The sequence below is a fragment of the Rhinoderma darwinii genome, chromosome 10 (genome assembly GCF_050947455.1).
Source record: "Rhinoderma darwinii isolate aRhiDar2 chromosome 10, aRhiDar2.hap1, whole genome shotgun sequence".
NCBI classification, from domain to species: Eukaryota; Metazoa; Chordata; class Amphibia; order Anura; family Rhinodermatidae; genus Rhinoderma; species Rhinoderma darwinii.
This window is the reverse complement of record NC_134696.1, coordinates 31,180,196-31,196,972: the sequence shown is the minus strand read 5'-3', so window position 1 is coordinate 31,196,972 and position 16,777 is coordinate 31,180,196. Positions and strand designations below refer to the sequence as shown.

At 42.2% G+C, this 16,777-nt stretch overlaps 1 protein-coding gene across 2 annotated transcripts; it reads right to left on the bottom strand.

Annotated features, from left to right (window-relative positions):
- Window positions 1-412: 412 nt before the first annotated feature.
- On the bottom strand, window positions 413-16,311 carry LOC142661944 (solute carrier family 2, facilitated glucose transporter member 5-like). 2 transcript variants are annotated; one of them, XM_075839688.1, is made up of 12 exons: window positions 16,211-16,311; window positions 15,306-15,404; window positions 12,272-12,432; window positions 9,638-9,762; window positions 7,779-7,931; window positions 7,400-7,525; window positions 5,947-6,134; window positions 3,908-4,018; window positions 3,622-3,723; window positions 3,356-3,431; window positions 1,294-1,421; window positions 413-1,173 (listed from the first exon to the last, which is right to left on the bottom strand). In XM_075839688.1, the coding sequence occupies exons 1-12, from the start codon at window positions 16,262-16,264 to the stop codon at window positions 934-936; spliced, it is 1,563 nt and encodes a 520-aa protein (XP_075695803.1). In that variant the 5' UTR covers window positions 16,265-16,311; the 3' UTR covers window positions 413-933. The 2 variants fall into 2 exon arrangements, with proteins under 2 accessions (XP_075695803.1, XP_075695804.1); XM_075839689.1 differs by lacking the exon at window positions 3,622-3,723.
- Window positions 16,312-16,777: the final 466 nt, after the last annotated feature.

The window sequence follows — 16,777 nt, the reverse complement described above, 5'->3', positions numbered from 1 at the left end:
CTCATGCACATGACCGCATTGGTTTTGTGGTCTGCAAAACCACGGATCTGTTGTGGTCCATAGGTCTGCTGGAGTCCATCAATCAGCAAAAAGCCCTTGTTGTGCATCCGTGTGTCATCAGGTCTCACGGCTCCACAACAATGCACCAGTATTGGTAAATCCTCAAATCTGGACTGTAGAATTACATGTCCTGAGTTATTGCGGTCCGGATTTACATCCCCCACACCGATCTATGTAAACTACAGTCGTGTGCATTGGGCCATAGAAAATAATGGGTCCGCCATTTATCCGCATTTTTGCGGATAAAGCACGGTCGTGGGCATGAGATCTGAGGCTTGTACTGTTTCACTACTGTGTTGCATTGGTTTCATAGAGCTGTTTTGGTTGTGAAGCAAGAACTAGCGCAAATGGCTTAAAAAACACAAATCAAAAACATATTTTATTACTATATCAGAATTCTACAAGTGGTAAAAAACTTAGGCTCTGTTGACATCACATCCCGGAGCATATGCAGAATGTATCCACAGGCCCCCATTGTGTTTTTGCAGAATGGATTTTTGTAGTAGACTACACTATTCCATAAAAAGGTATACAGTAAAAAAATGTATACCGCATGCTATACGATTTCTAAAATGGGGTATCATGGGCGACGTATCCCACTGGTATACGTCGCAGCCTTCTGTCGAAGGTATATGTCAGAAAACTCTCTTGACGCATATCTCCGACATAGGGTTCTGACTTGATGTGAAAAGAGCCTTACTAAATCAACACTGACAATTTCTCACATCTGTTTTTTTTACTGGTCATATAGAAATAAAGCAAACAACATTCTACTATGTTTAAAACTATTTATAAAAAGGTTGGTTACTATTTTTTATATCAATGTATTAATCCAAGGGGCATAAAAAATGCCATACATGGAAGAGCAGAGGATCACAGTGGTGTGATAATGACATTGTCTGGTTTATCCAGTTTGGTGTCCTTCATTGATGTGTTAAGATCCTGGAATTCCTTGGAGTCAGTTGTCTCCTCAAGTCCATTTCTCTTTGCCATTAACTGACTGATCTCCAGGAATGTTTTACCCTTAGTTTCAGGAACCACAAAAAATATGAAGAGGAAAGTCGCTAGACAGATGGCAGCAAAAAGAACGAAACAGTAGGAGCCTAATCCTTTCTGCAAAAAAACATAAAATGACAGGTGAAGAGTGATTTTTACATAAGCTATCAATGAAGTAAAAATTCCACTAGAGGGATTTTATACTTTTTAATAATTGTTGCTAAGCAGAACTCTTACCCTTAGATACTCAAAAATGAGTCCAACAATGAAGTTACATAACCAGTGTACGCTGCCAGCTACCATAAAGGCTGCAGGGCGCGAGGCTTGGCGAAACATCTCAGTGGTGATAACATAGGGAATGGAACCTGAAGGCAGACAAAAAATACATATATAAATCTGTGACATTATTAAAGGGAACCTGTCACCAGCATTTCACCTATTAATCCAGCATTACCTGGTGGAAGTGGGTGAAAAATCATTTCTATATAACCTATAATTATCTTCTTAGTCGGCTCTGTAGCTTTAGTATTTAGCTTTTTAGTGTTCCCACACCGTATGCTAATGAGCAGAAAAGAGTCATCTTCATTTGAAAAGAGTCAAATCTTCGTTTGAAATAGTCAAATCTTCATTCCTCAAGTCTTTCCGAGTTTTCACAGCCTCCCTACTTTTCATTGACAGCTCCTCGCCTTCCCCCAGCACACAGTATCCCACGCTTGTGCATTGATGTCCTCTTCTGGTGTATGCGCACAAAGGGACACCGGATTATTACGATAAAAGGCGCAAAATGTTTGCAGACCATTATTTACAGTCGGAAGAGGAGTTTAGGAGAGGGGATAACGGCAATGAACTTTTGATAGCAGCGGCCAGTGAGGGATTAGTAAAGTTCAATAGGTGAAATGCTGGTGACAGGTTCCCTTTAAGGGGGGTTCTCCAATTTGGAAAATCCCTACTTGTTACAAGGGTCCCTTGACAATAAGCAGATCGCAAAGTGTCCTGCTGCTGGGACCCGCAGCAATCACCTGTTATCTGTGAGGAACTTAGCAATAAGTGATCAATGTCCCTGCAGCGCCACCACAGGGGATATGAAACATTACACAGTGTCCATTCAAATCAATGGCTAATAGGTTATATGGAAATAGGTTTTCCAAACTGGTCAACCCCATTAATATTAAGACAAACTAGCGCAACGGATATGCGGAACAGTTGGTCATAGCAAACAACCAGGTTCCACCTCTCATTTATCAGAGGTCCTTTGGAAAATGTAAGATGCAAATATTAGAAAAGTTCTCCAGGACATGACATTGATGGCCTATACTACAAGGGCCATGTCTCCTTGATTGTTTACATAGGCACAGGGGCTCATCTCGTACGAGCAGCTGTGCCTTCTACTGTAGAATGACGGGCTATTCTGGTTACCGGCTCTTTTTCCAAAAGACGCAAATAACTTATTATTCACCTGTAACCTCTCTAATCCAACATGTGTGACTGTTCTTCTATTCCTTCTTAGCTTGATTTTCTCTCCAACAGCTCCAACAGCGATGTGCTCTCCTGATCAAGTATCATGGTGCCGCCGCTGTTAACACGTGACCTCATCGCCTACATATCTCATCATACCCAGCCGGACAGATCAGTCTGTGTGCGCCTTCACAAGATTCTCTGCTCACTCATTGGTTAGTAGAAGAGAATCTCGTGACCCAGTGGCGGATCATTGTTAGGGTGGTTCGGCGGCCGCCTGGGGCCCAAGGCTCCCAGGGGCCCCGTGGCCGTCCGCCCCATAACATTTATTGGCCGGGCAGCACGGGTCCCCTCGTCCCCGGTGGAGTCACTAGCACTGGAGGGGGCCCCGTTGCTAGCAACAGCCACATTCATTTGTTTCGGCGTCCTGCAGCCTATAAGGCACTGGGAATAGAATTCTTTATAATCCAACAAAAATAGTATCAATGCCAAAGAAGCATGATATTACAAAATGGTCCAGTAATTTCACATTCTGAACATAGAACTATTTATAATTTGGGGTAGCCTTTGGTAGGTATCATTAAGAAGTAATGATACCTACCTAAGGCTTTACCATCTGTATGTCTTGCAGACCTACTGGAAAAAACTTGTAATAACCTAACATGTATCAGTCTGAAAAAATGGCTAGATGGACAAACCATCACCCTCATGCTCCAGATTAAGTGTTAGACCACCATGTATATTCTAATGTATTTATAATTTTTTAAGGGTTACCTTAGTTTTTTTTATCACTTTAATGCTTAAACTGTATTCATGGATTCCAATCAAAATTCCATCTACTCACTTGGTCCTATGGCATGACCTATAACATAGATGAAGATACAGGCAATGCTTAGGTAAGGCATCCAGGACACGGTGGTCTGAAAAAAAAGAGATATTAGTCTACATATTACAAATACAGCCAATTTTGATGATATAGACAAAGCCGTAAGGCACACTTTACAGTAACCAATAAAAATCTGTAACCTATAGATACAACTAAATCAAAGCGATATCTAAATTTTGCAAATATCAAAGGGATTCTCATAAAAAAAGACACAACTTCCCTACCTGAAACACAAGTGCAATAGTCAAAACAACACAAGCAGTGCAGCATATCCCAAAGCCTAGGAGCAGTAGTAATCTTCTCCCCCAAGAGTCAACAATAAAAATCTGAAGAAAGGTGAGAAAAACTTGAAAAATATATGGGATATTAGTATGTATATGACTATTAAAATGTATTGAGAAAAACAATAGCAATAAAAGAATGGAGCATGTTATATAGCAGGGATGGCTAATTCTCAAATACTTGACCTTGTCTTGGGCTAGCCTCTGACCAGTAATGAATTGGACTCACCGCAGCCAAAGTCATCACAACATTGACAGATCCTGTGGCCACTGTTACATACTGAACTATTTCATCTTCAACTCCAGCTTGTGAGTATATAGTATCTGCATAGTAATAGACCTGTACAAGATGGAAGACCATACACATTCAAACAAGGACTAATGTAGATAAAAACAGTTGATCATTTTTAGTTTTATGCTAATTTGTTCTAAATCCCAAACTGGGCGTTTTTTTTCTTTTCACCACGTGGGCGTTGTAAAGAAAAGTGTATGATGCTGACCAATCCACATCATACACTTCTCTTCATTCATGTGCAGCTTGTTTCACAGCACAGCGTGAACTTGTGAGATCAGGCTGAGACAGGATCTCCTCCAACAGGTCCTGGCGATACCTATGTAGAACCACTCACGTACTTGCCAACTGTCCCGAATTTGCCGGGACCATCCTAAATTTACAGAGACAGTCCTGGCAAATTACTGTCTTGGGACTTGTCCCGGCAACTGCTACATTCAATTGTATCTGCGACCTCAGGATGCAAATAGAATTTAATACTATGGCAGAGCAGGAAACTATCCGCTTCCTGCTCTGCCATTCACTCCTCCTGGAGCGAAATCCCTGGCCAAAGCATTGCCGACACCCTGGCCGGGGATTCCGCTGCAGGAGGTGCCACTGACGTCACTGCCCTTATATGGACAGTGAGTGCCGGTATCCACGGCCAAAGCGCTGCCGACGCCTTGCCGGGGATTCCTCTCATAGAGTGAGCCCATGACTTCACTGTCCATATAAGGGCAGTGACGTCAGGGGCACCTCCTGCAGCAGAATCCCAGGCCAGAGCATTGCCAACACCTGGCCAGGGATTCCACTCATATAGGGAGCCACAATGGCTCTCTCTACAGGGGGAGTGGCATTATCTACAAGGGGAGTATGTGGCACTATCTACAGAGGGAGTATGTGGCCCTATCTACAGGGAGGTGTGTGGCAGCACCATCTACAGGGGGGCTGTGTGTGGCATCATCTACAGGGTGGCTGTGTGGCATCATCTACAGGGGGTGTGTGGCATCATCTACAGGGGGTGTGTGGCATAATCTACAGGGGGTGTGTTTGGCATCATCTACAGAGGGTCTGTATGGCATCTCAGGGGGACTGTGTGGCACTATCTACAGGGGGCATGTGGAACTATCTACAGGGGCGCATGCGGAATCATCTACAGGGAGCAGTGTGTGGCAATATTTACAGGAAGCAGTGTGTGGCAATATCTACAGGGAGCAGTGTGTGGCAATATCTACTAGGGGCAGTGTGGAGCACAATATACAAGGGGCACTGAGTGTGGCACTATCTATGCTACCAGTAGTGGTCGGCACATATTGCCTAGCCTTAGTGATAAAGTGAGACATCACCTGACTGTAAACAACCAGATAACCAGAGACATACCGGCCACCATAGTAGTTGTCAACCAAACTAGTGCAGAAATTTTGTTTTTTATACTGATTTTTTTTTATACAGAAATTGGGTGTGTCCCAGTCGCCACACCAACCAGACAAGACACGCCCCCATGAGACACACCCATCAAAGACACCACACCCTAAGTGTCCCTGGAAATAAAATTCAAATGTTGGCAACTATGCACTCATCTCTGTAAAATCGGCAGTTCTGACATTAGAATGTGATGTTTATACATATATTATTTACAGACATGACATTTCCATTGACATGTAATATAAAATAAAATAAATACAATTATATAATAAACTTATTATTATAGTTTGGCAACAGAGCCAAACTTTCTGCAATATTGTACTGATAGAAGCTGAAAAAGATGGATTTCTGTCCTTGTTTGTTCCTTATTTAGTATATCAGATTTCCTGTCAGGATTGCTCGTAGCCTGGACAAACTAATAGTATTGGATTGATCCCAATAATAATATTATAATAATATAATAATAATAATAATAATAATAATAATAATAGGCAATGACTGCGTAGCAATAGTCATTACTTAGTTATACCGAATTCTATAAAAGGCTAAAACATAATTGCACTTCAGCTCACCGCGTTTATCCCTGACAACTGTTGTCCCATGTTCATGACAATAATGGAGATAAGCTGCCAGCGAAGTGGACGAAAAGTGCACAGGTTCCCGACTGACAGGCGTCCTTCTGCCTTCTCTGATTGGTCTTCTTGGTATATTTCCTTTATTTCGCCATCCACATCATCCCAACCTCTCAAACGCTGCAGTGCTTGGAGGAAGAAAACAATCATCAGCTTTAAAGATCCCTGATGAATGGAAGTGTCTTCTAAACCTTTTCACCCCTCAACTATTGCTTTACAGTAGTGGATCTCAAACTATAAAAAGTGCGTGGTGTCCTAAATAAACTACAGACCTTATTTTGGAACCATTTTCTTTTTTCGCTTTCTGTTTAAAGTTATACAAACACTTTAACGGATTGTGTATGACTGGTGTTCTATGAATCCCTGTGTCATGCTCCGCCCCCTCAGGTCCTGCACTAATCATAACACAGTGTATCAGTTTTGCCGGAGTGTTTCTTTAACCCCTTAACGACATGTCACGTACTAGTACGTGACAGCCATTAAGGGGAATTATGGGGTGGGCTCAAGGGGCTGAGCGAGCTATTATTATTATTTTTCCTGTCGATTGAGCGGTCTGCAGGCTTATTTTTTTTAAGTGTGAGCTGTAGTTTTTATTGATACTATTTTGAGGTACATACGACTTTTTGATCACTTTCTATTCCATTTTTTGTGGGAGACGAGGTGACCAAAAGACAGCAATTCTGTATAAAGAGAAGACATGCATCTTTGGTTGTAGAAGTAGCAGGACAAAATATGTCGCTCAGATTATGCTCTTAAAGATTTGGTCACAACAACTTGATTATTGCAAAGTGTGCACCCTGTTCAGCTTGGTGCATAGTGTCAGGGTGCGTGTCGCAGTTCTTCTCCCGAGAATTTTACACAGAAGCCTTCCATGGGGACACGCGACACTATTGTGAAGATGACACAGACACCACCTTCCCCGTTTGGCAATATCATTGTTATTCTTGGGGAACCCCTAAAACCCATTGGCAGGATCATAGGGTTGCCCAAAACTCAATTTGTAACATGCTATAATCTACAATGACCGTTGGAAAAGCAGGTGTTGTAATACCACTTACAGACAGCAGAGGGCAGTTATGTTGCTATATTGTACAGTTTTTAGTTGTTTTTTATTGTATAACACCACCTAAAGTGGCATATTTATGCAATTGTGCCATTTTACTGGCATAATTGAATTGAAATAATTGCTATTCAAGCTGATCTACATATTTCTGAAGCAACCCCCACACCTGACCACTTCTTCTGACTCTTGCAAATGTCTGAAAAAGGGAGCCTGACTCGAAGGTCAAACAATGTGTGCCACATTTACCAAAAATATTCATCATACAAGTGGCAGACGCCAAGTTACTGCTCACTGCAATTTGGATGTCTGTATGCTTTAAATAATACTTACCCTTCTTGGCCTTCTCCTCTTTTCCTTTCTGCAGCAAGGTGTATCTTGGGCTTTCAGGAAAGAAGGGCAGAAAAATCAGTTGCACCACAGCAGGGATTCCCGTCAGTGCTAGCAGTATGGGCCAACCTGCCGCAGAACAGTAGAAGAGTAATGAAGAATGACATTACAATGTCCAGTTATTAGTCAGTTACCTGAAGGTCAAGCACAATGGGGTAATGCAGCAGGATCACCATCCAAAGCAGATTATGTCTTGAAAAAATTAAAACTGGAGTACCCTCTAAAATCCGATCCCCCATGTTACAGGAGGACCTTATAGAGTAACACGTCCCAGCAACGTGAAACACAGCAGTGAAAGTTTCTTAATTCTAGCAGTTCTCACCATCTGGATTTCCAAGGATGATGCGGATTCCAAAGATCTGTGCCATAACAATACCAATTGTGATCAACAGTTGGGGCATCACACCAATACCTCCTCTGAGATTTTTGGGGGACATCTCTCCAAGGTACATTGGGACAACATTGGAGGATAGACCTGTGGAATAAGAAGTAATTTAGATCTTATAAACGTATTGCGATATGAGGGACAGATATGAAGAGCTGTATTTAAAAGGACAAATATAAATATAGAAATATTAGTAGGACCTGGAATAACTGACGACTTGTAAGACTCTTTGTGGCTTCTCCTTATTATTGGATCTATTCCACTTGGAAAGAAATTAATTAAAGGGGTTGTCCGGGCACGGGGCGGTTTTTCATGCTGATGACCTATCCACAGAATAGGTAATCAGTATATGATCGTAGGGGTCCAACACCCGGACCCTGCACTGATCAGCTGTCCCAGCTGCCTCCAAGCACCGGATGTTATGCAGTGGTCTGTGGTGGAAGAAGAAGGCTCTGTACACTGTATAGTGGTCGTGCTGCAGCTCTGCTCCTATTCACTTATAGGGTAATTTCACACGTTGCGTAAATACTGCGTTTTTTCCGCAATGAAATTCGTTGCAGCAAATCCACAGCAAATACAGTAGCAGCAAAGTGGTTGAGATAAAACAAATCTCATCCACATGCTGCGTAAATACTGAGCAGAAAAAACACTCAGAAGTTGACCTGTGGTGCGGAATTTCATTCCGCAGCATGTCAATTGTATTTGCGTAAACGCTGCTTATTTGTTGCGGGATTTCCCTATTGAATTCAATGGGGAGGTAAATCCCGCAACAAATAGCAGTTGTTGCGTTTTTTTGTGGCTGGTTCGCAGCGATCCTGCCGCAAAAAACCCAACTCAGAAATAAACAAAAACTCATACTTACCCAGAAGTCTGAGTTACTCCCTCCAGCGCGGCCTCCTGGGATGACGTTTCATCCCATGTGACCGCTGCAGCCAATCACAGGCGGTAGCGGCGGTCACATGGGATGAAACATCATCCCAGGAGGCCGGCCTGGATGACGTCAGAGGGCCAGCCTCCTGGGATCACACTTCACCCCATGTGACCACCGCTGCAGCCAATCACAGGCTGCAGCGGTCTACTGGGATGAAATATCATCCCAGGAGGCAGGCCTGCTACCAGGCCAGCTAAGTGCTGCAGTTTTCCGCAGCGGTCATTCCGGGCGAAAAAATGCACCACAGTTTGGTGCGCTTTTTTGCCTGGAACTCCCTGCGGCACATAGGGCGGATACGCTGCGTGCTATTACGCAGCGTATCCGCCCCGTGTGAACTCAGCCATGTAGTGGTCGGACCCATCTGCTTCCGGCACCAACCCTGTCTAGCTTCTGGCGCACGGAGGCAGCTGGAACAGCTGATCGGCACGGGGTCTGGGTGTCGGGCCCCCAACGATCATCAGTATGAAAAACCGCCCCATGCCTGGCAACCCTTTTAACATATAGGCATATATTATGGAATTATTGTTTGTGCAATTCCCTTAAATACAGTAAATGTAGGTTCAGCACAGATGATCTCATACTTAGGACAACCGTTGTCCATATGACCTATAAGGCCATGTGGACATCATACAAGGGGGGTTCCCTGCTCAGGACCCCCTCTATTAGCCAGATCAGAGAGCCGGCTGACTCAGCCCGTTCATGTACTACATAGACGCCCATTCATATGATTGGCAGCCATGTAATGCTACATTTCCCTGAAATGTGTGACCAGGTGGAGCTTCCCCCGATGAAAGGGATTGTCATGTTAAGACAACCGAATTACCACAGTACAGTCTTATATCTTTATTTGTCATCAATTTCTTACCAGCACAGATGCCAATTACCAACCGGCTGGCAATGATGACTTCAAAGGACTTGGCCAGGACACTGGTTCCCATTAAAATAGCTGGGACAATGGAAAAGATGTTGTTCACAAGTAGAGTGCCTTTTCTGAAGAAGACAGACAATATATTCATGAGATATCTACATTAAAGATCCCAACTTTAGACATGGCAGATCCATGGTTCCTCATGTATGAACACACACATGTGTTATTTTAAACATACATAAAAAGTATTCCCATTCTTTAATGAGTTACTACTATTGGGGTCTGACAATTAACTAATTAAGTTGTTGTCCTCATCTAACTGATCCTATGGTTGCCCTGATATCTAATATTTTGTATACAGATTCAAATTGCAGCTTAGCCATAGAATAGAGCTGAGCTGCAATACCAGGCACAGCCCATAGACAAAAGTGGCACTGTTTTTGGGGGAAAAAAACAGACCCTTTTTTCTCTAATCTCAGACAATCCATTTAAGTTATCTAATTTTAGAATAGTCAGAAGCATTAATATGTCACGTATGACTCACCACAAAGCATTAAAATCGTCTTTCTATTAAGAAAATATAAGGTAAATATAAGCCTTATTCTCTCAATTTATAAAGAATTCCATTGAAAGCTAGGTAACAACTTTTATTTATTTATATATATATATATATATATATATATATATATATATATATATGTATATATATATATATATACACACACATACATATATATATATATATATATATATATATATATATACAGTGAAGGAAATAAGTATTTGATCCCTTGCTGATTTTGTAAGTTTGCCCACTGTCAAAGACATGAACAGTCTAGAATTTTTAGGGTAGGTTAATTTTACCAGTGAGAGATAGATTATATATAAAAAAAAACAAAAAACACTTTGTCAAAATTATATATATTTATTTGCATTGTGCACAGAGAAATAAGTATTTGATCCCTTTGGCAAACAAGACTTAATACTTGGTGGCAAAACCCTTGTTGGCAAGCACAGCAGTCAGACGTTTTTTGTAGTTGATGATGAGGTTTGCACACATGTTAGATGGAATTTTGGCCCACTCCTCTTTGCAGATCATCTGTAAATCATTAAGATTTGGAGGCTGTCGCTTGGCAACTCGGATCTTCAGCTCCCTCCATAAGTTTTCGATGGGATTAAGGTCTGGAGACTGGCTAGGCCACTCCATGACCTTAATGTGCTTCTTTTTGAGCCACTCCTTTGTTGCCTTGGCTGTATGTTTCGGGTCATTGTCGTGCTGGAAGACCCAGCCACGAGCCATTTTTAATGTCCTGGTGGAGGGAAGGAGGTTGTCACTCAGGATTTGACGGTACATGGCTTCATCCATTCTCCCATTGATGCGGTGAAGTAGTCCTGTGCCCTTAGCAGAGAAACACCACCAAAACATAATGTTTCCACCTCCATGCTTGACAGTGGGGACGGTGTTCTTTGGGTCATAGGCAGCATTTCTCTTCCTCCAAACACGGCGAGTTAAGTTAATGCCAAAGAGCTCAATTTTAGTCTCATCTGACCACAGCACCTTCTCCCAATCACTCTCAGAATCATCCAGATGTTCATTTGCAAACTTTAGACGGGCCTGTACATGTGCCTTCTTGAGCAGGGGGACCTTGCGGGCACTGCAGGATTTTAATCCATTACGGCGTAATGTGTTACCAATGGTTTTCTTGGTGACTGTGGTCCCAGCTGCCTTGAGATCATTAACAAGTTCCCCCGTGTAGTTTTCAGCTGAGCTCTCACCTTCCTCAGGATCAAGGATACCCCACGAGGTGAGATTTTGCATGGAGCCCCAGATCGATGTCGATTGACAGTCATTTTGTATGTCTTCCATTTTCTTACTATTGCACCAACAGTTGTCTCCTTCTCACCCAGCGTCTTACTTATGGTTTTGTAGCCCATTCCAGCCTTGTGCAGGTCTATGATCTTGTCCCTGACATCATTAGAAAGCTCTTTGATCTTGCCCATGTTGTAGAGGTTAGAGTCAGACTGATTAATTGAGTCTGTGGACAGGAGTCTTTTATACAGGTGACCATGTAAGACAGCTGTCTTTAATGCAGGCACCAAGTTGATTTGGAGCGTGTAACTGGTCTGGAGGAGGCTGAACTCTTAATGGTTGGTAGGGGATCAAATACTTATTTCTCTGTGCACAATGCAAATAAATATATATAATTTTGACAATGTGATTTTCTTTTCTTTTTTTTTTATATATAATCTATCTCTCACTGGTAAAATTAACCTAGCCTAAAAATTCTAGACTGTTCATGACTTTGACAGTGGGCAAACTTACAAAATCAGCAAGGGATCAAATACTTATTTCCTCCACTGTATATATATATATAAATCCCTCAGGGGGTGTCACCCAGCTTTCCCATACTCTGTCACTGTTACAGGTGTATTGTGGCTGGCTCTATTATGGGACACTGTGCCTGACAATGTTATAGTGGCAGTGTGGTATTTGATTGTAATTGTATACACAGCATGCCACATATAACTGTCCCTCTTGACCATCTCTAAAAGTTGGGTGGACCAAAAATGACCTGATGTTCAATGCAAATTTTCTCAACAGGTTACTTATTGCATTCATTATCCGCTTACCTGCCAATCTTGGTGACCAAAGGCCCCACCAATAAAGATCCAAAGAATCCACCCAGTGGATATAAAGAGACAGTAAGAGACCACAGTATAGTGTCTAAGTCTTTACTGAGTGGGGAATCATAACGTTCGAGGTAAGTTTGATTATAGAAGTTTTGCATAAACTAAGAAAAGGAAAAAATAGAAAAGTTGTGATACATACACATAAAAGATTATTTTCAAAATATCCACTAGAGGGTGCTCATGCTCTGCAGTTTATATAACACCGGGGACATACAGACAGTAGGTCAACTTGTAAATGTCAGATATACAATATTATATCCACGTGGTTCAATATTTGGCCTGTTGCGATGAGCTTTCTGATAATTACATAACTTGATGGAGAGTTACCGAGACGTTCTGTACCACAGGGAGATTTGACAATTTGTTTGGACTATTTACAGTTTCTATGCTGATTGAGAATGGTATTGAGAGCATTGCATGCAAGATCAGAGAATTTTAACAGATAAATAAAGAGGACGGTGGGTGTATTTTATTCCCCAAAATAATATCCATTCTATATACTGTAGAGGGGATGCCATATAACCGCTGATATTCTAAGCTCTAATAAGCTCCTGATGCCAGTAGAGACCCACCAAAGAGGCAGATCAGGGGGGAGTGCAATGCATACAGATTTATACTGCTCCCATTGAGTTTGAAACTTGCTGTATAAATCCACATGCTTTTAGCTCCCCCTAGTGGTGGCTGCAGGGAGTAAGATTGATATAATTTATCAAGTCAGAAATACAAATACAGTTCGGTCCAGGAATTATTTGGACAGTGACACAATCTTCATGATTTGGGCTCTGCACGCCACCACATTGGCTTTGAAATGAAAGTCTAGACTTTCAGGTTTAATTCAAGGGGTTGAACAAAAATTTCCTGTGAAACATTTAGGAATTGCCACCATTTTTCTGCACAGCCGCCTCATTTCAGGGGCTCAAAAGTAATTGAACAAATTAACATTACCACAAATAAAATGTTTTTTTTTAAATACTTTGTAGAGAATCCTTTGCAGGCAATGACGGCCTGAAGTCTGGAACCCGTGGACATCACCACACGCTGGGTTTCCTCCTTTGTGATGTTTGCCCGGCCTTTACTGCCGCCGTCTTCATTTGTTTTGTCTTAAGCAAGTGAAATGCAGCTCCATCGGGTTGAGATCTGGGGATTGACTTGGCCATTGCAGAATATTCTACTTCTTTGCCTTAAAAACTCCTGGGTTGCTCTCGCAGTATGTTTTGGGTCATTGTCCCTCCGTACTGTGAAGCGACGTCCAATCAACCTTACGGCATTTGGTTGAATCTGAGCATAAAGTAAATCCCTGAACACTTCAGAATTCATCCAGCTGCTTCTGTCTTCAGTCACATCATCAATAAACACTAGTCACCCAGTGCCCTTGGCAGCAATGCATGCCCATGCCATCACACTGCCTCCACCATGCCATCACCCTGCCCCCACCATGTTTTACAGAGGATGTGGTGTGCTTTGGATCCTGAGCCGTTCCAAGCCTTCTCCATACTTTCTTCCTCCCATCATTCTGGTACAGGTTGATCTTAGTTTCATGCTGTTCCAGAACTGGGCGGCTTCTTTACATGTTGTTTGGCAAAGTCTAATCTGGCCTTTCTATTTTTGAGGCTGATTAATGGTTTGCACCTTGTGGTGAACCCTCTGTATTTGCTCTCATGAAGTCTTCTCTTTATGGTAGACTTACATACTGATACACCTACTTCCAGGAGAGTGTTCTTCATTTGGGTAGATGTTGTGAAGGGGTTTTTCTTCACCATGGAAAGGATTCTGCGATCATCCACCACTGTTGTCTTCTGTGGACGTCCAGGCCTTTTTGTGGTTCACGAGATCACCAGTGCGCTCTTTTTTTTTTTTTCAAGAATGTACCAAACTGTTGATTTGGCCACTCCTAACATTTGTGCTCTCTCTCTGATGGAGTTCTTAATTTTTTTCAGCCTAACGATGGTCTGTTTCACTTGCATTGAGAGCTCCTTTGACTTCATGTTGTGGGTACATCAACAGCTTCCAAATGCAAATGCCACACCTGGAGTCAACTCCAGACCTTTTACCTGCTTAATTGATGATGGATTAACAAGGGAATAGCCCATGCAGCCCATTAAATAGCTTTTGAGATAATTGTCCAATTACCTTTGGTCCTTTGAAAAAGAGGCAGCTACACCCCTCCTCAAATTAGGATGTGAATACCCTCAAATTAAAGCTGAGAGTCTGCACTTTAAGCCCATATTGATTATATAACTGTATATTCAATATGTTTTGGTAAACAGCTAAAATGCCTAAACTTGTGTGACTGTCCAAATAATTCTGGACCTAACTGCAAATTCTGAAATTGTTCGGCACAGAATTTTGGAGCTTAAAATAGAATAGTGGACATTGAGTGTAATAAAGACTTAGTACTTTTGGCAGACCTCTTAGCGGTGTCCATTCTGAGCTTTGCTATAAGCCCTATTGTTTCTTCTGCGTACGTTTTACTTATATTTATGAATGAGATTACCTACTCGGCATGTCTACATGGCGCCGAAAAAAACCCAATGTGTAAACTTATCAAATATGCTAGCGTTTTTGTGAAGCGCTTTTTTAAAAAAAACACAACCTTTTGATGCTTTTTGTGTTCACTTTTTGCATGTTTTTTGGAGCGTAATTAGTACTCCCATTGAATTTATGGGATCATTTGGAGCGTTTTCGGCGCTTTTTTAAGTGGCAAGAATTTACATGATGCTTTTTTTTTTACACGATACATACTTAAAATACGTTCGCTTAAATAAAGTGCGTTGTATGCAATAACGGCACGCTTTCCCATTGATGGCAATGGGAAGCTTAAATCAAGCCCTTTTTAACGTGTATTTCGGCGTGTAAAACATACCAAAATGCGCGTCAAAAACACACCATGCGAACAGGGCCTATTTATGCACCAGCTATAGTTATGCTGCTATATTTAAAGAGTATTCCAGATAAAGACATCGATGGCACTCACAGGAGCAGGAGAGTTTACTGAAGCCACATTATATCCATACTGGAAAGAGGATCCAATGGTGGACACCAGGGTCACAAGAAGAAGTGTTGATGTCAGCTTCTGTCAACCAAATAGAAAGCAGAATGTTACAATAATATAGAGAGTAGTCACTGATCAAACATAAACTTAAAAAAACTACTGGCCCATTTAAAGGGGTTATTACTGGGATGTCATAGAGGGGTGCACCCCGCCAAAGACTTCTCTGTATTAGTCAGGTAGCACATCCGCTAACAGGGAGAAGCTCTCGTGGACCCAACCTGTCTATGTATTACATGGTCGGCCATTTATTTGAATGTCCATCATGTAATACTAGATTTTACCCTGTATGGCCAGCCGCAGCTTCCCTTGGCGAGAACAGCTGATCGCTGGGCCGGCTTCAATCTAAATAGGAGGTGTCATATTGAGACAATCTCCTAAACACAATCTTAGGCCGGATTCACACGAGTGTGTGCGTTTTTCGCACGCAAAAAACGCGGCGTTTTGCGTGCGCAAAAGGCACTTAACAGCTCCGTGTGTCAGCCCCGTATGATGCGCGGCTGCATGATTTTCGCGCAGCCGCCATCATTATGACACTCCGTTTGGATGATTGTAAACAGAAAAGTTTGACAGCTGTTGCGCGAATCACGCTCGTCCCATGGAAGGGCTTCCGTGTGGTGCGACTGCAATGGGTGCGTGATGCGCGAAATATGCACAAAGAACGGACATGTCGTGACTTTTTCGCAGCGGACTCACGGTGCGTAAAAATCACGCAACTGTCTGCACGGCCCCATAGACTAATATAGGTCCGTGCGACGCGCGTGAAAATCACGCGCGTTGCACGGACGTATATAACGTTCGTCTGAATAATATTATGTATCATCACTTACCCCTTTCCTCTCCACGGGCTCCACAGAATCCTCATATTCTGATTCCTCTGCCATCAGTGCTGCTGCCCCTGAACACTTGCCTTGCACTCCTCGGTCCAATACTGTAGAAATGGAAAGAGACTTTGTTCTGAACCTTTGGTCATGTTATCAAATCTGTTTTATAGGCTTTTTTTTCTCACTGGGGATGCTGCCAAAACTCACTATAGTAAACAGTAACAGCTACAATATAAATAGATCCTGCGGTGTAATAATATTTTATATTGTTATATTTAGGGTCATTTGTGTCTTTTAACAGATTAAAGTGTAAGGTGCAATTACCTATTACTCCTTAATTAGCGGAAGCGCTACAAGAACAATCTTGTTGAAGTACAACTGCTGGCACATCAAATTCATACTTGCCAACTGTCCCGAATTTGCCGGGACTGTCACGAATTTACAGAGACAGTCTCGGCAAATTACTGTCCCGGGACTTGTCCCGGCAACTGCTACATTCAATTGTATCTGCTTCCTCAGAACGCAGATACAATTGAATACTATGGCAGAGCAGAAAACTATCCGTTTCCTACT

Excerpts from the sequence above, each read along its gene's own strand:
- LOC142661944 (XM_075839688.1), bottom strand. The coding sequence starts at position 16,264 with ATGGCAGAGGAATCAGAATATGAGGATTCTGTGGAGCCCGTGGAGAGG. Across the intron at positions 9,763-12,271 it reads TTGGTCACCAAGATTGGCAG|AAAAGGCACTCTACTTGTGA; the intron begins GTAAGCGGATAA and ends TGTCTTCTTCAG. Across the intron at positions 1,422-3,355 it reads AGGTCATGCCATAGGACCAA|GTTCCATTCCCTATGTTATC; the intron begins GTGAGTAGATGG and ends GTCTGCCTTCAG.